This window comes from Esox lucius, chromosome 10 (assembly GCF_011004845.1).
Source record: "Esox lucius isolate fEsoLuc1 chromosome 10, fEsoLuc1.pri, whole genome shotgun sequence".
Lineage (NCBI taxonomy): Eukaryota > Metazoa > Chordata > Actinopteri > Esociformes > Esocidae > Esox > Esox lucius.
Genome location: NC_047578.1, coordinates 4,946,349 through 4,969,173, shown reverse-complemented (window position 1 = coordinate 4,969,173; position 22,825 = coordinate 4,946,349). Strand labels below are relative to the sequence as shown.

At 45.8% G+C, this 22,825-nt stretch overlaps 1 protein-coding gene across 4 annotated transcripts in view; it reads left to right on the top strand.

Moving 5' to 3' along the window:
• ppp1r9a (protein phosphatase 1, regulatory subunit 9A) overlaps window positions 1-22,825 on the top strand; it is a 60,990-nt gene that overhangs the window by 15,197 nt on the left and 22,968 nt on the right. For all 4 annotated transcript variants that reach the window (XM_010891502.5, XM_010891504.5, XM_010891501.5 and 1 more), the window contains exons 3-5: window positions 15,229-15,361; window positions 16,936-17,056; window positions 21,113-21,217. In XM_010891502.5, coding sequence (XP_010889804.2) covers window positions 15,229-15,361; window positions 16,936-17,056; window positions 21,113-21,217 — 359 coding nt within the window. The remainder of the gene's footprint in view (window positions 1-15,228; window positions 15,362-16,935; window positions 17,057-21,112; window positions 21,218-22,825) is intronic.

Below are 22,825 nucleotides of genomic sequence, written 5' to 3'. Positions count from 1 at the left end.
TATATATATATATTCTTGGCATATAAATGAACTGAAAACGCCCTTTTTTTGTTTGGATAGTGCCACCCATTTGGACAGCGCCCCCCCTTGGATACGGCGATGTTCCGTCTCAGTGAGATCCTTTGAAGCACATGAAAGGTGGAGATTGGTGTGTTTTAATTCCAAGTTTGGTCGGTGTGATGAGGGGGACTGGGTAATGTCCTGCTTCAAAGGCAGGCAACTACACTTATATTCGGTTCTCGCTGGTAGTTTTCTTGACATTTGAGACTGGCCTGGGATGTAGGCACAAGTTCTTTTCAAGCCTAATGTTAGCTGTCTGATCCATAGCAGAGGTTTGGCCAAGGGCAGGTTGTCCTAAACCACTCCCCCGGCCTCATTAGTCCTCCCCCCGGCCTCTCCTGGCCGCCCCAGGCCTTCCCAGGCATTATAGGTTTTGTTATTCTGGCACACCTGATTCAGTTAGCCAAAGGCATTATGATTAGTTGAGAAATTCTTTCACATCTGCCAGCCGTTTGGTGTTAAACCAAAAACAGGTGATATGTCTTGGGAAGCCAGGAGAGGTTTGGGAATCCACAGTTTTGTTCTGTGCAGGAAATCCGTTTTCAAACCCAATCAGTCATGCTTACCCCCTCTCATTCCTTCCCTTTCACAGTCCTCCCGTGTCCTCTCCTCCCGTGTCCTCCCCGTGCCCATCCCTCCCAGTCTCGGCTCCTCCCTCGCACCTCCACTCAAGCAGTGTTTATAGCGGCTCTGTAGAGCCGTTTGTGTGTCTGCTGTTCAAAGGCAGTCCTTTTTTCTTGCCTTAACTCGGACATCTTGATTTCCTAATGGAATTAAGGAAGGGCCAAGCGAGAGGGCATGGGGAGTGTCAATGAATGTGCCATTGAAGTGATTGTGGAATTGCACTGACTCTCAGCACCTCACCCTGTCATGATACCAAAGAGGCTGTAGCGTTTAGCTCGCCATTTATGCTACTGTACTCAGTAGGTCACCAGCTGAGCGGCACAGCATGCTGGGTACAACCAAAGGCATATTAAACCTCCATAGAGACAAGTAGGAGTGCGAGAGGCAGAGTTTATTGTCTGTCTTGTGGAGAATATGGAGAGTTGTGTTTAACTGTTCCTTCCTTTCCTGTTTTAATTTGACTCTGAAGAAGGGGTAGCGTTGCAGATTACTGCCCCAACAGGCAGATTACTGCCCCAACAGGCAGATTACTGCCCCGACAGGCAGACTACTGCCCCGACAGGCAGACTACTGCCCCGACAGGCAGACTACTGCCCCGACAGGCCGCTGGTCTGTGGTACCGTCACATCCACCTGTACTGTACCACAGTAAACCGCTTATTACCTTTGCTTCACTATTTGTTATTGGTGATCTTGTTGATTATATTTTACCTGGTCCCACTGGTAAACAATGAACCTGTGTGTGGGTGTGTGTGTCTTTTTTTTTTTTTTTACTAAAAACATCCTGTACTACTGTAAACCCTGGTCCATGTTCTGCGTTGCTGTAAAACCTGGTCCATGTTCTGTATTGCTGTAAAACGTGGTCTGTGCGGTGGACAGGAAGAGCCTTTGGCAGCGTCCTTATAGAAGCCTACATTTCAGAGAGGCTGCAGTGATACTGCTGTTTCATTCAGACCCGGCTGGTATGTGGAGAGGAGCAGGACACACAGACTGAATGCCATCGCACATCAACAACCTCTTACACTTTCACAAGAGATTTTGTAATGGGATGAAGGAGCGATCATTTGGCCTGCCTGTGTTATAGACAGCAAGTGGCTTGGCTGGAGGGACACCAAGCATGTAGTCTGACACCTAAACTGGCGCCCTATTCCTGATATAGTGCTCTTTGTTTGACCACTATGTAGGGCGTAGGGTGTCATTTGGAACGCAGGCGTAATAATCATGTTTAAACACGGCAAAGCCAATATTTGCTCTTTGTACACAATCAGAATCTGTCGGAGTCTGAAATCGGGGCAGAATGCCAAAATGTCACCCTTGGTGTTGCGCTCCGAAGAGATGGCGGTTTCCTGCTCATAACAGATTTCTTCTGTTACCATAACACGCTATGGTATGTTTAGTCGGCATGCCAGGGGGCAGTAGAACACGTGTGCAGCTTTGTACTAGGGTGTCTTTCCCGAGGAAGCGGGGCGGGCACCAGTCCCACTGGTTCTTCTCTGAACCTCAGTTGAGTGTTACCAAACCTCAGCCTGTTTCCGTTGTTTGTATCGCACAGCGCTCCCCCGGCATACATCGGCATTTGGGTGGCCACTGCACCGTCGCCGAAGTCACAAGGGGGTTCCAGCGTGTGTAATGCACAGGGTTCAGGATTTATACCAGCATGGTATATAAAGACAGACTGGGTTGTTCTGATTGGATTGAGCCGCCTACAGATTCGTGATAGAGCCAATCTTTCAAACTATCAAAGGTAGAAGATGAATTGTGTGAAGGACTAAGCTATAGGAATGGTTTTCATGTTCCATGACAGGCTGGTTCAGTAGGAGAGAGACAGAGGATTTGTATAAGTCTTGAAATAAATCTTGGGATGTTGGTAATACTGGTGTTTAAACAGAACGCGGGTTGGTGACAGTTTGTGGGTCAGTTCGTGATGACTAGCTTTCAGTGAGCAACACTCAAAATATTAATACCATTCACTAATCTACAGTGGGGAGAACAAGTATTTGATACACTGCCGATTTTGCAGGTTTTCCCACTTACAAAGCATGTAGAAGTCTGTAATTTTTATCTTAGGTACTCTTCAACTGTGAGCGATGGAATCTAAAACAGAAATCCAGAAAATCTCATTGTATGATTTTTAAGTAATTCATTTGAAGTCTGTAATTTTTATCTTAGGTACTCTTCAACTGTGAGTAATGGAATCTAAAACAGAAATCCAGAAAATCACATTGTATGATTTTTAAGTAATTAATTAGCATTTTATTGCATGACATAAGTATTTGATACATCAGAAAAGCATAACTTAATATTTGGTACAGAAACCTTTGTTTGCAATTACAGAGGTCATACGTTTCCTGTAGTTCTTGACCAGGTTTGCACACACTGCTGCAGGGATTTTGGCCCACTCCTCCATACAGACCTCCTCCAGATCCTTCAGGTTTCAGGCTGTTGCTGGCCAATATGGACTTTCAGCTCCCTCCAAAGATTTTCTATTGGGTTCAGGTCTGGAGACTGGCTAGGCCACTCCAGGACCTTGAGATGCTTCTTATAGAGCCACTCCTTAGTTGCCCTGGCTGTGTGTTTCGGGTCATTGTCATGCTGGAAGACCCAGCCACGACCCATCTTCAATGCTCTTACTGAGGGAAGGAGGTTGTTGGCCAAGATCTTGCGATACATGGCCCCATCCATCCTCCCCTCAATACGGTGCAGTCGTCCTGTCCCCTTTGCAGAAAAGCATCCCCAAAGAATTATGTTTCCACCTCCATGCTTTACGGTTGGGATGGTGTTCTTGGGGTTGTACTTCCTCCAAACATGGCGAGTGGAGTTTAGACCAAAAAGCTCTATTCCCTCACCTTCCTCATGATTATTGATGCCCCACGAGGTGAGATCTTGCATGGAGCCCCAGACCGAGGGAGATTGATCGTCATCTTGAACTTCTTCCATTTTCTAATAATTGCACCAACAGTTGTTGCCTTCTCACCAAGCTGCTTGCCTATTGTCCTTTAGCCCATCCTAGCCTTGTGCAGGTCTATCCCTGATGTCCTTACACAGCTCTCTGGTCTTGGCCATTATGGAGTGGTTGGAGTCTGTTTGATTGAGTGTGTGGACAGGTGTCTTTTATACAGGTAACGAGTTCAAACAGGTGCAGTTAATACAGGTAATGAGTAGAGAACAGGAGGGCTTCTTAAAGCAAGAAAAACTAACAGGTCTGTGAGAGACGGAATTCTTACTGGTTAGTGATCAAATACTTATGTCATGCAATAAAATGCAAATTCATTACTTAAAAATCATACACTGTTATTTTCTGGATTTTTGTTTTAGATTCCGTCACAGTTGAAGTGTACCTATGATAACAATTACAGACCTTGACATGCTTTGTAAGTGGGAAAACCTGAAAAATCGGCAGTGTATCAAATACTTGTTCTCCCCACTGTATCTCTTTCTCCCTAGCTGGCTGTTTCACTCTTCCTTCCAGTCTCTCCATATCTCTCTTTATCTCTATCTCTTCATCTCTCGATCTCTCTCCTTTTCTCTTTCTCTTTCCATCTCTATCTCTCCATCCAACTCTGTGACAGAGCTCAGTGAGGCAGAAGTCCCTCCCCTCAGACTGATCATTCTTCAGTCTGTGTTTGTCTGCATTGAGACTGAACGGGATTTCATGAGGTAGAGGGGTCCGTAATGAACGGACCCTACGCACAGCGAAGCCCAAACAAACACACTGGCTCCACTGGCTTCAGTATGAGGTGCCTCCGGAATACAAAACCGGGCTCCATTTCAAATGACGCCCTCGTGCCGTTTAAGCACACCGCAGTGTTGAACTCTCACAGCCCCGCCGCGGTCCGAGGCCACAAGGGTCCTCCAGTCCCTATAAAGAGGACTGTTCAGCCGGTTCACCGTGTTATCACTGTGTCCTGTCAAGGGTTCTGCAGTTCCTGAGCAGAAGCCCTGTTTGAAGGGAACCGACTTGTGACCCGGGAGGAGCTCTCTCATCTCAAATCACACGTCCGTGATAGTGGCGAGGATGATGACCGAGGCTTGTTTGTGTTGTGCTACACTTTCCAAGACTTATCGACGAAGATGCTAGATTATTCTGTTGCGTGGACTTGGGAGATATCGTACCCCGCCTTGGAGATTTGCAAATGTGATGACAGTTGTGTAAGAACTGTATCAAGTTTCTTTGCAGCGATTATTTTGCAATTACTCACCGGTCAGAAAGCAGTTCCGCACCAATATGAAAAATAGAGTTACCTGTTACAAAAAAATGCTCTAAGTTATTGTTAGCCTTTGTAATGGTTGGTTAGGGTTCCTGGTGGCTAGCAATAGAGAACTAGTCTAAGTCTTCTTTCGCCTCTTTGCAGTTTTCGTAGTGTATGCTGTAATAGACAAGGGAGGAGCTGGCAGTTTGTCTTCCTGGTCTCTAGCTGCCATTATAGTTTTTTACAGTGAGCGAACTTCACTCCCGTACTTATGCTATATATGTAATCTAGGTAAAATCTGCATTCACAAAATAAACCACGGAGGAAAGCCCACCTCGCAGAAGGCAATTGGCTGGAACAGGATTGCGGGAACCCAATTGGCTAGAAAGTAGCGGGATGCTCCAAAAATGATAAATTGACATTTCACTGGCCCTGAGCTCTGTGTTGCTAAACAACTCTTAGAGGACCTCATTAGCCTACACAACATGTTTATAGGGGACAAAACCAGAGTTTTTTTTTACTGAAAAAATCCTACCTAGTTCAGCTTTAACTGGAAAGCCGTAATTTTCCCAAACGGCAGATCTGAAGGATACGGGAGGTCCTCAAGCTCTGGCTTGTCATTTGTGTTCGCCACATTTATTTGCAAGGTTGCGCCACATGTTCTAGGCTACTTCAGTTGCTAAGTTATGGCTCCAAGATTTGTCTCCGGGGGGAAAACTCTGAATTTAGAATGTTAGTTTTGCACACAAAAAAGTCACGTGTGTGGTGAAAACAAGACTATATTAATCCGGATCACAACGCGTACCGAACCAAACGTCCTGTACCGAACGGTGCAGTATCTAATCTAGTGTTTTACCCTCGCTGGTAATGTAAACTAACCAGACTGGTTGGAGGACTGTGTGATGTGAGGGTGTGTGAGTGTCTCCATCCCTTACTGTTTATCATTCATGTTTGGGGGGTTTGTTTGCTTGCTTTCATGTGACACCAGACCATCTCCTGGGGTTGCATTTTTTATGATCCTGGAAACCAGAGATGAGGCCTGTGGTTTTTGAGCCCGGAGGGTGTGTCTGTCTGTCGTTTGGTCTGTCCCTTTAGTCTGTCTGTCGGCAGGCACGTACATTGGTCTGTCGGTTGACCTCTTTGTAGGCCTGTGGGTTGGTCTGTCATCTATAGGTCGTCTGCCTTTCGGTCTGTCATCCGTCTGTCGGTTGACCTCTTTGTAGGCCTGTGGGTTGGTCTGTCATCTATAGGTCGTCTGCCTTTCGGTCTGTCGTCCGTCTGTCGGTTGATCTCTTTGTAGGCCTGTGGGTTGGTCTGTCATCTGTAGGTCGTCTGCCTTTCGGTCTGTCGGTTGACTTCTCTGTAGGCCTGTGGGTTGGTCTGTCGTCTGTCTGTCGTTTGGTCAGTTGTCCCTCGATGATTTGTGTCTGTCACCTGTGACCCCCACCAATCGGGTTAGTTGTTCGTACTCTCCCTGTGGTCTCACAAAACAGCCGGATCCAAAATAGTGCACTAATGGGAAGAAGGGTGTGGTTGGGGACGCAGCCCTGGAGACGTCTCCACGGTGACTCAGTGTTCTGTGGTGTGATGAGCCTCTCAGCCAATGGTGTGGCTGCAATCTCCCCATCTCACTGTGTCAGACGCTAATGAATTAGAGGGGCTCTTGGGGCCTACAGCTGAAGTGTGTTAGGTCAAAAACAGGAATACGGCATTAGGTTGTGTACTGTGTGGAAGGGCTTGTCGATGTCGATATTGTACTCCACTGAGTGGAAAGGAAGGAATCTGTGACAGATTCAGGACTTTATAAGGGAGTTTAACAGTATTCCAAAATGTATTAAACTTTGTAGGGAGGGAATTAAATGTATTAAACATGTTTATTTTCCCATTGAAGAGACATGAAGAGAATGCATCCATGATGTGTATTTCCTGACACTAGAGAGGAACAAGAATGCCCTGTTTTTCTGCATGCAGTGCTACCATTTGTGTAACTGTTGACAATAAACATAATTAAATATTAATCTGGTATATTAAGATTTTATTGTAAATCTTCATTTTAAAATCTTAACTACAAATTAGCCTATGGTTCCCTGACAGAATGTTTTCAATACTATTTTTGTCCAGCCAGCCTGTATTTGTTTGGCAAACTCTACCACACATCACTTCTGTGCTAGAAAAACAAATAGTGTAATTTATCAAGCAAACCCCTGAAAACTGCAAAAACAACTAAATGGGTTATGTTACGTAAGGAATAAACACTGATGTTCTGTACATTACCTTGGAAGTCATGGATGATGCAACCTTTGCAGCATTATTTATCTAGTTCATAACACAGTATACAAACAACAACATAAACAAACATTTACTAGTACAAATTATGTGTTTCTGTTTATATTTACATGTTAATTTTAAGCAATAAGGCACGAAGGTGGGTGATAATTGGCCAATATACCACAGCAAATAACTGTTCTTAGGCACTGAGGAGTCCCACTACATGCATCACAAACCCTCAAGATGCTTTATTGTGATTGAAGTCTGGTTACCAGTGCAATCTTTTTGCCATGACCATTCTGAAAAAGGATCACTGCCCCCCCCCCCCCCGACGGATGACACGCGTGAAAGCTTCAGCTAGCTGGATGGATTATTCGCGTGTGCCCCCATCGTCCGTCCTGCCCCCACCCCCCCCCGGTCAAACGGACTGCGCGATACGCCGTGGCACATACTCCTGTACACGGATCACGCAGGATTACGGTCTTTCAGGTGAGTCTGCCTGGCTGGGAGTTGTAATGGCTCGGCTTGTCAGGTCGAACGACTGGGCTCCACGACAACAGTCTGTTTTCACAGGGGCGTCGTCCCTGAGCTCTGGCTGCATAGCCCACCAATGGGACGCTACCAGGTTGTTTGGGAAATATCTTCCTTCTCTTTAGGCTTCAATCTCCCTTCTCTCTCTCCTCCCCCTCTACCTCCCCCCCCCCCCTCTCTCTCTCTCTCTCTCTCTCCTCTTATTCCCTCACTAACTTTCATCTCCCTGTCTTTATTGCTGCCTCTTTCTCCCCCCCCCCCACACACACACACACAGTTACAGTTTCTAATGCACTATACTCTCAGTATCCTACCTACTCTTCATCAATAGGCAGCGGTAGCAATAGTGTTGCAGTTTGAGTGTGTGTGTCTGCTGTGTGTGTGTTTGTGTGTGTCTGTGTGTGTGTGTCTGTGTGTCTGTGTGTCTGTGTGTGGCCACACGTTGCTGTAATGGAATGCTAATATGGTGAGCAGTCCTTGTTGCCGCAAAGCTACAGGAGAACAGATAAGGACGCGGGTGCCGGGAATTATGTTGCCGTTTTTGCTGGCGGTGAGTTCTGGGGATGTGTTCTAAAGCTGTGTTCAGGAGATGTGTTCAGGGGGTATGCTCTGGTGATGATTTTCAAGAAAACACGTCTCCTTAAAACCACAAAAACAAAACGCATGAAATACGGCCTGCAAATGAATACGTTTTTGCACAAATTAGTCCCTTAAGTGCACAAAAATGCACAAAATCCATGACATAATTTTTTTGATAATTTTTGATCGAGTTCAGTGTGAGACTATGAGTCCTGTGGATGTGTTTAAGGGCTGTGTTCTGGGGACGTGTTCAGGGCCTCTCCTCGCACCTGGGAACCTGGCCCGGACCTCTCTCCCAAATGGAATCAGGTGTCCTTCATAATTCTCTTCTTGTTAGACTAGTTGTGGTCTGATCTGGGTCTAATTGTGGTCTGTTCTGGGTCTGGTTGTGGACAGATTTAGGTCTGGTTGTGGACTGATCTAGGTCTGGTCTGGCTGGTTGGGTCAATCGGGTGGCACTGTGTGGTCTCTGGCACAGCCGTGCCAAAGGACCATTTAATGCGATCAGCAGCGGGTTGGCCCTGGCTGCGGGCACCATGTGGTACCATCCTGGGCACTGACTCAACTGCCCCCCCCCATACCCCCCAAACCCCCTCCCCCAACGCTAATCCCTCGACTGTGGCCTGGAGAAAAAGCAGTCAGACATAATTTGGCTAAAGGGCCCACCGCAGGCCGTCAGATGAATACTGAGTAGGTTGGAGTCCGACACCTAATCTCCCTCTATTGCTATGTCTCTCTCTCTCTCTCTCTCTCTCTGCTAGTTTCTGTCTGACTCTTTCTCTGTCTCTCTCTCAGCCTTTCACTTTCAAAGCGACTGAAATGGGAGAAGCGACGATGGAAAAGAGAGATGAGAGGAAGATGGGAAGAGAGTGGATGAGAGGGGGATTGTGATGGAGAGGTTATTTGCCCTACAGGACAGTATGTCCGGCTGTTACGCGCCTGCTGAATCTACACCACCAAGGCGAAACAGTTTTGGACTGTGTCTGAGGTGCAGTGCACATTGGCTTCTCTTGTAGTAAACATTACAGAGTAAACAGGAAGAGATAAAGACATATGTTCAATTACTAGGCTCAGCCTGCAAACACTTTTATTTAATTTATATATATATATATTGCTAAGTGTGTCACTCATTCTTTTTTGGGGAAATAATATATGCAAGTTTTACCAAAAACCTCCTGGATTACGAATGTCTAATCAATCATGCTCAGCTGCAGCAGCAGCAAAAAGTGGCGTGGCGTTGAAAGATAAAATGACTGCATAAAATGCATATTTGCAGTATTTTCAGTGTTGTTGTTTTTTTTTTTTATACTATTGGTTTGTCTTCTAGCACCAGCTAGCAATGAAGTCGGAATAGTGAGGTAGAGACTTGGAAAGGGAGGTTCCGGAAGTAAAATATCCATTGTTTTGACCCCCGGAGATATTAAATATTTAGGACTCCTATATTACTGTGGAACGTAGAAGTTCTGTTCTTTGTCAAGATGGTGGAACATTTCGTATGTCCATGTAGTGGCAATCGGTTGTAAATGTTTCAACCTCTGTGTTGAGAAATGTTTTACCTTCAGTTCCGTTTTTCTAAGAGCCCAAAAACGACACTAACCACAAGCATTAGCGGCACTGCCTTAGCTATTAATTATCTTTAGCGCTAACCAAAGTGGTGGCTAATTCAGCTAATTTGCTCTAGTGGTTTTGAGGATGGCCAGCAACAAGGGATAGGCAACTTTATGGAATCTGATTGCTTCTTGTGGAATTTTTACAGCGAAGACAGTGATGGAAAAAGACAAGTCATGCGCAGCAGACCGGATCTGTGAAAAGGAGGTGCCGGAACAAACTGAGGAAAATCTGAAAGGTGTTGGATTCTGTTCCAGCAGGATCCAGCTCAAATTAACCTCTGATATTTACCAAACAAAGTTATGCTAGCTAGTAGCTTCCCGATGTCAGTGTTTGCATACCAGATCTACTGAATGTGCACATTATGAGGAGATAGGCCAGGTGACTTAGTTTTTAGTTGGTGGTTTGGCACCACAGAACACAACGTTTGATGGGATGAGTAGTTCATTTTCCCACTCACTCTCCAAAAGGAACACAGGTTTTATGATGTAATTAGCTGATACATTTTGAATGTACCTGTCACAGTGGCCGGTTAACCAAAAAGTACCCCGATGTTTTTGTGTTTTTTCTACTACCAGCTACAGCACCTTTATAATAACAAATTTGTCTTGCTATTTGTTTCCTAGATTTCCCTATAAACAGTTAGCCTGAGCGGATAAGCTAGAAACCACATTCACCAGAAACAAAAAAATACCACCCTGAAGATGAATTTTCAATTGTTGTCAGAGTAAATAAAGAGAAGGCTGGGGTGTCATGCACAACAGCTTGACAGAAACAACCGCTTGACAGCTGTTCCACAAAAAACAATTGCCCCAGATCGCTCCTAGGGAATGGCCCCACTCCCAACGGAAAGATGTTTAGGATACGCTGCAACACGGGCCAGTGTCTGTTCTATGGGTAGCATAGCCTTCCCCTGAGACAAACTGGATCAGAGCATCTGCTACATGACTACAAACACACACACAGACACAAACATTTAAATACACACATGCAAAAAGTTAGGCCCACCTGCACACACACATGCACACACACACACACACACACGCCTGAACACACAAGCATCTGAAACATTCAAACATCTGAACACACATCAGCCAGATGACACCCTGAGACATATCGAAGAAGACTCGAGATGCTAGATCATTTTGTGGTGTAAACGTGCAGAAATCGATAGCTGGAGGCGATACCTGGGAAAATGATGTACTTGTTTAGAACAAAAACCATCCATATCTACATTGTCATGACAAATGACATACAGTTTTTCATAAAGATGTCCTGAATGTATACGTTGGGGATTCAGATTAGTAATGTTTCTTCCTCTAACTACCATGAGCCAACGGACCTTCTCCGTCCTGACACATCACCACAGCAACCTGATAAACACAGCTCTGAAGTGGAAACACAATCTTTACCAAGTTGAACATGGTCAGATTTAATCTCCTAAACTAATAGTTCAGCTTGTTTTGTGATTTTACAATTATACAGTGTAATTACTTCACCTGGTAATATTGACTTGAGTATTTCTGTGTAGACCAGTAATCTAGCAAGTTATTCACTGAAGTATTAACTATTGTAGCCCGCCAGTCTATCTAGATGAAACAAACAAGACAATTAGAAAGGGAAGTCGTTAGAAGCCCCCCCCATGTCTTTACATTTGCAGTCATAACATTAGAGTGGTATGTTGTTATAACTGCAGCTATAACATTAGAATTATAAGTCATTACATTTGCAGTTATAACATTAGAGTTGTATGTTGTTATAACTGCAGTTATAAAATGAGAGTTCTGTTTCATTACTATTACAGTTATAACATTAGAGTTGTATGTTGTTATAACTGCAGTTATAAAATGAGAGTTCTGTTTCATTACTATTACAGTTATAACATTAGAGTTGTATGTTGTTATAACTGCAGTTATAAAATGAGAGTTCTGTTTCATTACTGTTACAGTAATAACAGTAGGAGTTCAGTGTTATTCGTTAGGACATTGGCTTTCTATGTGATAACAGTTCCCAAACAAGGGTGCTTGGACATCTGACAATGTTCACAGGGGTTCCTTCAGAATGCTCGTTGGTTAGACTTACTGGTTAAATTAACTTCAGGGGACCTCTGAGAGGAACAACATTCAGTTGGTGGCACAGTAACCAGAGAAGGTTGGGAGCCACTGCGACTGGTGTTCTGTGTTATCGTAATGTTTTCAGAGGTACACAGACAGAGGGACATTTTATTTGGTGTTTTACGTAACCCTTGACGCTCTGACCCAGTCCTGGTTTAGATTGTTGTCTATGTGCCTGGGTGTTGTTGTCAACAGCTGTTTTGCGTATGTATTTTTGTGTGGAGGTAGATGGTAACATATGGACGTCCGCTGAAGGGCATTTTGGCAGCAGGTTGCCAGGTTCAATGCCGGACTCCTCAGGGATGCCACTCTGCAGTGATTCTCTTAGGAAAGATCTCTCTCTCTCTCTCTCTCTCTCTCTCTCTCTCTCTCTGTAGAGTATATATTAGAGATGTATGTCTCTACTTCTCTCTCCCTCTTCCTTTCTTTTTCTTTACCTCTCTTTGTCACTCATCCACTCTTTCTGTACCTTTACTGCTCAAATACACACTAAACAATATGTGCATACACACACACCTTCCCCTTCTGATCTCACACTCCCCCTCTCTTCTTATCCTGGCCCGTTTCACATTTATATTACGCTTTCTCTGCATATCACACCCCGCCCCCCCCACCAACACACACAAAACACACACTCTTACTCCCTTCATTTCTCTCTCCAGTGTACATCAGTTATGTCTCTGGTCTTCTAAAGCCTGGGTTCAGTGCTCCTGGTGGTTCTTTGTCTGTGAGTGGCAGCTTATTGTCCTAGTCCTCATGGACTTGTCAGAGCTTCGTCAAATACCCAGGGAGCTGGGTAGGAGTTCTATAGGCAGAAAACGACAGGACGCCTGCAGTTTTGGCCACGTTTCACATCCCATTGAGACAGTGCTCAGCTCTGGCCCCCTCAAAGGAGTAGCACTGTCACAGTGTCTCTCTCTCTCTTTAGCTCTCCCTCTCCCTCGCTGTCTGTCGCTCTATCCCGCTCTGTGTGTTTCTCACTCTCTTCTGACTCCGTTCCCCTCCCTACCTGCTCCCTTTCCCCCTCAACATCCCAACCTCCTGTCTGCCTCTAACCTCCAACCTCCTTTCCTAACTGGCTTTTACCTCCCTCTATACTTGTCCATCCCTCCCTCCCTCTCTCCCCTCCTTATGTTTCTCCCCTCTCTCTCTCCCTGCCCTGGTTGTGTTCCCTCGCCTTCCCAGCTCCCTCCCTCCCTCCCTCCCTCCTACCCTGCCCTAGCCGCTGAAGAGTCCCTAATAAATACGGAAGCAGCGGCGTTGCCATTATGTGCCGCTAAAGCCGGTGGACCGTTCCAGCATCTGACCGGCGGCGTGGCTGGAATCGTCAATAATGCAGCGCCGTTGATAACCCTGAATGATTGATGATGGGAAGGTCACAGTGATCAGTCACGCAGCGGAAGACAATGCTATTCGTGGGATCACCCCACCCCTGTCCCCCCCCTGTCCCCCCCTGTCCCACCCCTGTCCCCCTCCACCCAACACTCTCTCCATTGTTCCTTCTCTCTGTGGTGTCACGGAACGGTCGAGCCTCTTGGTAATGTATATAATGTGCACGGGATCTGACGATACAGAAATCATCTAACATCATGCTGTCCCACTGTTTGCGTCACAGACAGCCTCCCCAGGCCTTATACAGTGCCCGGTGAACTGCCACGGCACGCCACAGATTTCAGGATCTTCTCAACTCAGGGTCAGAATCTAAGTAGCTCCAAGACTATTTCTGATATTGGCATTGTGATTAGTCACGGAAACCAAAGGGTTCTGCCTGTTTGGTCCCAGAAACAGATGGTCAAAATGTGTGGGTTAACGGCATTTAGAAAATGAGTTTGATGCCGATGACTCATTTTGACATCACATATACAACCGTGGTCGGAGTTTCAGGCAAAATATTCGCCAAGCGGTAGTTCAGTGGAAGTATGAGTTGTCAGGCAAATCACGGACCGCATCCCCATGGTCTCTCTGTGGTCTTCGTCTACTGTGCTCTGTTCTAATGAATGTGTCCCTTACATAGCAATCATGACGCACGATTACTCTCTTGTTGTTGCTTATTACGCTGAGTGACACGGCCACAGAGTCACCGTCGTGCGGTGAAGGTCAACCGCCTGGTCACTGCACCTGCACGACGACATAACACACACCCGTCACCCGTTCTCCAGACGCGGCTCCCTTGTGAGGAAGCTCTGTGTGTTCCGATAGAAAAGTGCAGTACAGAACATACATTGTCGTTCTGTCGTATGGAGGAACGTGTCCGCTTTATTGATTCTATTTCTACAGTTTTGCTTTCCTGTTTCACTCTACTGAATACACAGGTGTGTGTGTGTGTGTTAGTTTGTCATCCTGGCGTATCTTTGGCAATGCAGAACCCATTGTAGGCCTGCTGGTCTTTTAAGTCCAAAGGTAACAAGGACGGAGCGGGCTGATCCGGGATCATACTCTAAATGGGCCCAGGTGTTTGTCAGTAACCCGGGGGTCATTGTGGGCCGGGACGGCACTGAGCTGTGGCAGAGACACCGCCTGGAACGTGGCCCGCGGTTGTCCCCTTCACACCAGAGCGAGCGAGCCACGACGGAGAGGGTCATGTTGAGGCTGAGTGGAAGTGACGGTTCTCGTTCCAGGGGATGAGCGTGTCTGTGAGGACCAGTGGGCCCATGTTCAAATCGAGGCCGACGACTTGGCCCCTTTTCCGCTTCGTCTCGGTTGTGGAGCGTGGTCATATATCCTGCCGCGTGAGGGTGTGTCTGTGCTACGGATGAGTGCAGATGGGCCACTGCAGTGAGGACCACAGGGCTGTCTATATCTCACTGGGCCCATGTATAGACAGATAAGGAGGTCAGTGGAACACTGGGCGATGTGATGTCGTCTCCCCAGCATGTTCAGCCAATCTGATCCAACAAAGTGGATATAAGTCAAATGTGTGTTTGGTTTTTTTTGCAATATGGAGATTCCGGGGCTTTTCTCCCTTGTTTTGGATGAGTTCCACTGATCCCTTGATCACATATTAGTGGACCATACAGTTACAGAACCACTATTCACTGAGCTGGGTCAAAATGTCACCTTCATTTGTTATTGATGTGGTATTCTGAATTATGTCCTAAACGTTCACTGTAAGCTCATGCACAACATACCACTACTGCCGTCACTGTCTTCTCGCCAGCTACGCAGGAACAACACAGCGTTCCACCAAAGCAGCTTGGGTAGGTAGTGAGTTGGGCGTGTTCGCTAACCCACGTCTGTGCTCGTCTGTCCCGCCAGGTGTTCCAGACCTACTCTAATGAGGACTATGACCGGCGAAATGAGGACGTTGATCCAGTGGCCTCGTCTGCAGAGTATGAGCTGGAGAAGAGAGTGGAGAAACTGGAACTTTTCCCAGTGGAACTAGAGAAGGGTGGGTGTGGGGTTCGCTCCCAAATACAGCCATGTCCTCAGTGACTGTGCACTGATCTGAACCAATAAATCCATAGACTTAGAGATCCTGTTGAATTGCAACGTAATCTCAAAAACCTTTCTAATTCCTCTTTCTATGTGTTTTGCTCCAGCTTGTTCACCATCTTGCTCCTACGTACCCCAAACACTCTTTTTTAGATCTACAGAAATTCGTAGTCTTTAGTGTTTGGGGTCGGGCATAAAAAAGTGCCATGATAAGAGAAGTGAGAATAAGTAGTTCCATTTTGCAAACTAGTGTTTGCAGAATCCTAAAAAACGTCCTGGCTGAGAAGCAGAACGGCTTGTCAAGATGCGCTTCAGAGGAAATATGTTATCGCAAATTGCATTTCACAAAATTGTAAACGGATAAAATGGGTAAAAATATAAAAATAAGACAAACCCAACGGCTCCTACAGACCTCTGGGGGTTCAGGCATGGCCATAAGAGCGTTTATGTGCCTCCCATTAAATGGATTGTCATTCTTTGGGCATTTTTTGACTATAAAGAGGCTAAGTGTGGTCTAAGAGTTCCTCAAGCAAATTCCAAAGTTGGAGTGGATATCATCATAGCATATATTTTAGTTATTGTTCATTTTACATAAATACAGTACTCACTTTATGATAATAATATGTAAAAATGTACCCTATTATACAAGCTGTACACTCACTACTTTACATTGTAGCAAAGTGTCATTTCTTCAGAGATATACTCAAATATTTACAAAAATGTGAGGGGTGTACTCACATTTTTATACTGTACATGTATATTCAAGTAGCATTGTTCTTTGCCATGTAAAAACTTAACATGATGAATGGAAATTACATTAGCTTTAATGGGAGGTCAAAAATCACTCCAGAATGTCTTGAGTAAACCACACCTCTAGCATGGACGGACTGTTACCTCTACAATACAATAATTATTATATTAAATTATTAATAATTGCAACCTCTCCCTTTATGAAACAAGTATTCAGGCTCAAACCAATTCACAGGGGTTCCTCAAAAAGACACTTTTCACATTATGAACCTGAAAGGTTAATCTGCCTGGCATCGTCAGACCGACAGTAACCTTCAGTTCAATGAGCGTAAGCCTCCCGAAGACACACTTAAAAAGCGAACAACTGTTTGATCATGGCTGATAGTTTGTTGCAGCCCTACAAGTCTATTTCCTTTGCATTGTGGGATTCTCTCCTTCCTGGTTGTGCAACCCTTCACAGGATCATGAATCATGTATTGGGAGTGTTTCATGTCAAGGTGTTTCATGTTTTCCATTTCAGTGGGACCAGTGGCAGTGACTTATGTTTCAACCCAACTCTACTCTACTCTACTTTACTCTACTCCGCATCCATTAATACATCAATCATCCAACTGTATCCATCTTTCCCCCCATCCCTCCCTTTATTCCTCCATCCATCCATCCATCCATCCATCCATCCCTTCCTCACAGAGTTATTGACATTGGAGATTGTACACTCTCACACACACACACACACACACACACTGACTCTTCCGTCCTTCCTGTGCCGTGTGTGTCCAGATGAAGATGGCCTTGGCGTGAGCATCATAGGAATGGGGGTGGGGGCAGATGCCGGCCTGGAGAAGCTGGGCATCTTCGTCAAGACCATCATCGAAGGCGGGGCCGCTGAGAGAGACGGCAGGTGAGAGCTTTCAGCTTCTCTGCCCGCACACACACGCGTGTACACACACACACACACACACACGCGTGTGCACACACACACACACACACACACACACACAAGTTTGTATGGTTATCCTCATCGGGACCAGAAAATAGAAATTGCACGCTCCCTTGCCCTAATTTTAACCCTAAACCTAACCTTAACCCTAATATAAACCTAACCTTAACCCTAATATAAACTTAACCCTAACCCTAATATAAACCTAACCTTAACCCTAATATAAACCTAACCCTAATATAAACCTAACCTTAACCTCAATAAAGTAACATTTATGCCTAAACTTTACCTAGACTTAATGCCTAACCTTAACCCTAAACTTAACCAACAACGCCTGCCTGGACCTTAGAGAAACCCCAATTCTTACTCTAAAATGAATTGTAAGTTTGACCCTAAACCCTGAGCTGGAAATTGACTTTTGCCTGATGGAGACTGGTAAAAGGTCCCCATGAGTCAAATATTTGTGTTTTTTACATTTGGTCCCCATGAGTATAGTTAGACCTAAAACACATATAAACACACACACACACACACACACACACACACGGTACAGCCCTCATTGTCCAGACAGATTTAACAGTAGGAGGCTGATGATTACAGCCAGTGGGGAGCCTGATGCTGAAGGAATGTTTCTGGGATCTCACCGCTGCACCCAACACACTGCCTGTCTGTCTGTGTGCATGAGTGCGTGCGCGTGCGTGTTTGTGTGTGTCTGTGTGCATGTGTGTTTGCGCACCTGTTTGTGTGTGTGTGTGTGTGTGTGCTTGTGTGTATGTGTGTGGGCGTGTATGTGTGTGAATGTGTGTGTGCTTGTCCTAATAAAAAGGGCGTGTGAGTGGGTTCCATCACCATGGAAACATGTTGTAGGTGGTAATGAGGTTTGTATCTAATTAGCTTTCTAGCCTAACACTGAGCCCATGTTCCATAGACACACACACACATGAGCACGCACGCAGACACACGCACACACACAAGCCAGTAACAGGCAGAGATCCCCTGAAATATCTCTGCATCATGTTCCCCTGGACCTCCTAGTTCCAGCCAAAACCTAACATGGTGAGTTTAGTGACAGACTGATTTAGTGACAGAAGTCCAGTTGGTTGATTGGAGCGTCACCTCGGTGATCAAGTTTGTTACAGACTGACTCAGAGAGGCCAAGCTGGTTGATTGGAGCGTCACCTCGGTGATCAAGTTTGTTACAGACTGACTCAGAGAGGCCAAGCTGGTTGATTGGAGCGTCACCTCGGTGATGAAGTTTGTTAAAGATTGACTCAGAGAGGCCAAGCTGGTTGATTGGAGCGTCACCTCAGTGATGGAGTTTGTTAAAGATTGACTCAGAGAGGCCAAGCTGGTTGATTGGAGCGTCACCTCGGTGATCAAGTTTGTTACAGACTGACTCAGAGAGGCCAAGCTGGTTGATTGGAGCGTCACCTCAGTGATGGAGTTTGTTACAGACTGACTCAGAGAGGCCAAGCTGGTTGATTGGAGCGTCACCTCGGTGATGGATTTAGTGACAGCTTGTATTCAATCTGTCTGTCTGTCTGCCCGTGTCTGTATGAGGTGGCTTGTATTCAGTCTAGCTGTCTGTCTGTATGAGCTGGCTTGTGTTTAGTCAGTGTCTTGTCTGTCTTCATGAGCTGGTTCGTATTCAGTCTGTCTGTCTGGAAGTCTGTCTGTCTTCATGAGCTGGCTTGTATTCAGTCTGTCTGTCTATCAATTTTACATGTACAGGTTATTATATCAGCTGGTCCACCATCATGACTGAGTTAGCTGGGAGTCACAGTGATTCATACTTTAAACTGCAATGAAATGTCCTCAGATTAGCTTGACCCTCTGTGTCAGGGCAGTAGTTGCATGGTTGTTTGAATGGTTTTGGGACCGTAGAAGAGGTAGAGGTTCTCAACCTGTTTCGGTTTCTGTTCCAAAGATGTGGCTTAGCACAGAGAACCCCTGGTGTACCCCTCCAGTGCATTTCACCAGCAGGCACAGTGCCTCACAAGTCTTCTCAAGCACCCCCTGTAGACAGGCCAAGAACGCCCCGGAAATCCTAGAAACTCCTTGTTGGGGACCATAACCATTTTGAAAACGGGCCACATGGTATTACATTTAATTTATTATGTCAGAATGGAATTTTAAATTGGCCGTCTACCCGTCACCGTTTTATCGAGCTGTCACTTCCTCTGCGCCGTCGAAGGCTCTGAGCGTGTCCCAAACGACAGCCTGTTCTGGAAGCCGTCCACCGTTTTCGGGTGGAGTCCCGTGGGCCTAGCTGCCGTTAGATAAAGAGCAGCCTGTCAGGGTGGACACAGACACTCCGATAACGTCGTTTCCTCTTTGGACCGATGTGACGTTGGCTCACACGCCTCGGCCGCTGGCAGGCAGTGTCCCAGCTCACCCTGCAGCTTGAACGTAATGCCTTGTGTCGGGTCGTCGACTGCGCTGCTCTGCTGCTGTAATGGAGAGTGGCTTCCTCACCTCAGCCTAGCTGGGCTGATCTATTTCTAGCTCTGCTGTTTGTCTTTCCGGGTCTTTCTGTGAATAATCTGTGTCTCTCAAGCCGTCTTCCCTGTGACGTCTCTTCAAGATCATCCGTTTGATAATCGGCGATTGCACAAATTGTCAAGAGTCAATGTTATAGATTGAAAACCAGATTATGATGTCCCCTGCTATATACTGATATGTTATCAATCAAATTTATTTATAAAGCCCTTTTTACAACAGCAGTTGTCACAAAGTGCTTTACAGAGACACCCGGCCTTAAACCCCAAGGAGCAAACAACAGTAGTGTTGAATTTCAGTGGCTAGGAGAAACTCCCTAAGAAGGTCGAATTATAAGAAGAAACCTAGAGAGGACCCAGGTTCAGAGGGGTGACCAGTCCTCTTCTGGCTGTGCCGGGTGAGATATTAAGAGTCCAATTGGAATAATAAATACATTTATCTGGGCTAAATCCAGAGTCTATTTGATTTTAGACTAGGTCAGAAGTATGACCAGGTGGACAAGGACAGGGACAGCAACGGGCCCCCCAAACCAGGTAATCCGCAGATGTGGACCAGGACCTCATCTCCTCCTAAAATTTAAAACTGGAAGAGACTGAAAAAAAGTTAGTAGTGCATTCCTCATGTCCCCCAGCACAATAATATAGCAGCGTAACACCTTGGAACTGAGACAGGAGGGTCCGGTGACACTGTGGCCCTACCCGGGGGAGGCCCCGGACAGGGCCCAACAGGCAGGAAATCAATCCACCCACATTGCCAGGCATCAACCAAAGGGACACCCACCAACCGCAACCCCCCTGAATGAGGGCTGAGTATTGCCAGCAGCATACAGCCCAATTGCACAAGTGCGCAACAGAGAATCAACAACAAGCCAGTGACTGATGTTATGATGTCCCCTGCTATATACTGATATGTTATGAAGTCCCCTGCTATATAATGATATGTTATGATGTCTCCTGCTATATAATGATATGTTATGAAGTCCCCTGCTATATACTGATATGTTATGATGTCCCCTGCTATATACTGATATGTTATGATGTCCCCTGCTATATACTGATATGTTATGATGTCTCCTGCTATATACTGATATGTTATGATGTCCCCTGCTATATACTGATATGTTATGAAGTCCCCTGCTATATAATGATATGTTATGAAGTCCCCTGCTATATACTGATATGTTATGATGTCCCCTGCTATATACTGATATGTTATGATGTCCCCTGCTATATACTGATATGTTATGATGTCCCCTGCTGTATACTGATATGTTATGATGTCCCCTGCTATATAATGATATGTTATGATTTTCTAATCTGATTGAATAGAGAGGGAAATGATAGAGGCGGGCAAAGATAGAGAGGTGTTGTGCCAAATGACAGCTGGCTATAGTCTAACCAATGACGTAGACTGGAACCAAGGCTGTGGGTTTCCCTCTTCACCAGCCAGGTCAGAGTTTCCAGGGGGTCCGGCTGTACTGTGTGACCTCTGAGTTGACCCCTGTGTGTTACGTCCTAGGATCAAGGTGAACGACCAGATTGTAGAGGTGGACGGGACCAGTCTGGTGGGCGTGACCCAGAGCTTTGCCGCCTCTGTCCTGAGGAACACCCAGGGAGTGGTCAGGTAAGATCAACAGGAACCTCCGTACGACCAAGGTCCTGGCCGTCGGCAGTTTGAACTGAGGAATTAAAGCTGCCTTGTCATCGCTAGAACCAGTTGATGTCTACAGTTTATTCAAATGCCTGTCAACATAGTCAACATATGGTCACAGACCTATGTAAATTCCACTTATTCTGTGTATACAATATGTATACTATACTATATGTGGTATATTGGCAATATACTCGTGCATTATTGTTCATAATTCAGGATTTGAACTTTCCTGTTCATAATCATACATTTTTATTTCAGAGAGAGTCAGAAAGAGAGAAAATGTGTGGATCTATGTATATGGGCATCCATGGGGTTTGTGGTCAATGTGCAATATACTCTGACGTGGTTAGCCATGGTATACTGGCCATATATACCGGCCATATATAACACCTCCAGTATACTCTGGCGTGATTGGCCATGGTATACTGGCCATACATACTGGCCGTATATAACACCTCCAGTATACTCTGGCGTGATTGGCCATGGTATACTGGACATATATCACGCCTCTTCTCTCACATACTGCTGCTTGTTCATTTGAGAAAGTGGTGCTACTGTTGTACTGTGTTATAGGTCACATTTGCCCACCTCTTTTCTGTAGGCTTGTCGAACTGCAGAGCGCCAAAACAAACACGTAACACGGCCTGTTTGCTGACACAGTTCTGGCAGGCTCCCATTCATGTACCCATTAGCATAATGTAAATAGCATGGAAAGATGTCCGGGAAGAATGTGCCATTGTGAGAGAGGAGCGTTGGACAGCAGGCCTCCACAGAGCAGGGTACTCCTCTCCTACACAATGGTAGCCCAGCGTGAGGAGAAGCGTTTGATTTATCACCCCCGTCGCTTCTGTGGCCTGTCTTTCTGTTTTCCTGTTTCTCTCCCTCTCTTTTCTCTACCTCTCTCCATCACTGTTTAGTCTATCTCTCCCTCCTTCTTGTCTTCCCTCCCCTCTCAACATGGTGTTAGGTTTTTCCCTCCCTCTCTGGACCTCCCTCCCCCTCCACTCTTGTCTGTCTGTCCGTCTGTCTCTCTCTGTTCTATCTGTCTGTCTGCGTTATGTTTGACCAATAAGGCCTGAGGGTTAAGTTGTCAGACACGGTGTAACGCTGGGTTTCTGTTTGGAGCCCTGATCTGTGTCACATCGGGAGTATACCAAAAACCAAACGCCGTCCGCTATTACAAACTGATTATCAATGGAATTAGAACAGCAGAGCGAGTCATTCTGTGTGACACCAGTCATATGTTTACAGAATGTGGCACAAGGGGGTGTATTCTGTGGCCTGTATACCACCATTTAAAGCTGCTGTTATACGCGACGCATCTCAGAGTCTTGGGTCACCAACGCCGTCAGACCAGTGCAAGGTCAGGCCATACTCCATGGTGAATACACTCCGGCCACGGTTTTCAGCCTGAGCCGCACTCGGGATTCAAACACCCCGGGTTACATTGCTCCGCCCTCCATCAGATATGAGATGAATCTGACCAAACGGGACTCTTTACTATGAACACCGTGAATGTTACTGTTATACAGTAAATCTGACGGTAATTACGCCATTCCACCAGGGACACCTGTGTCT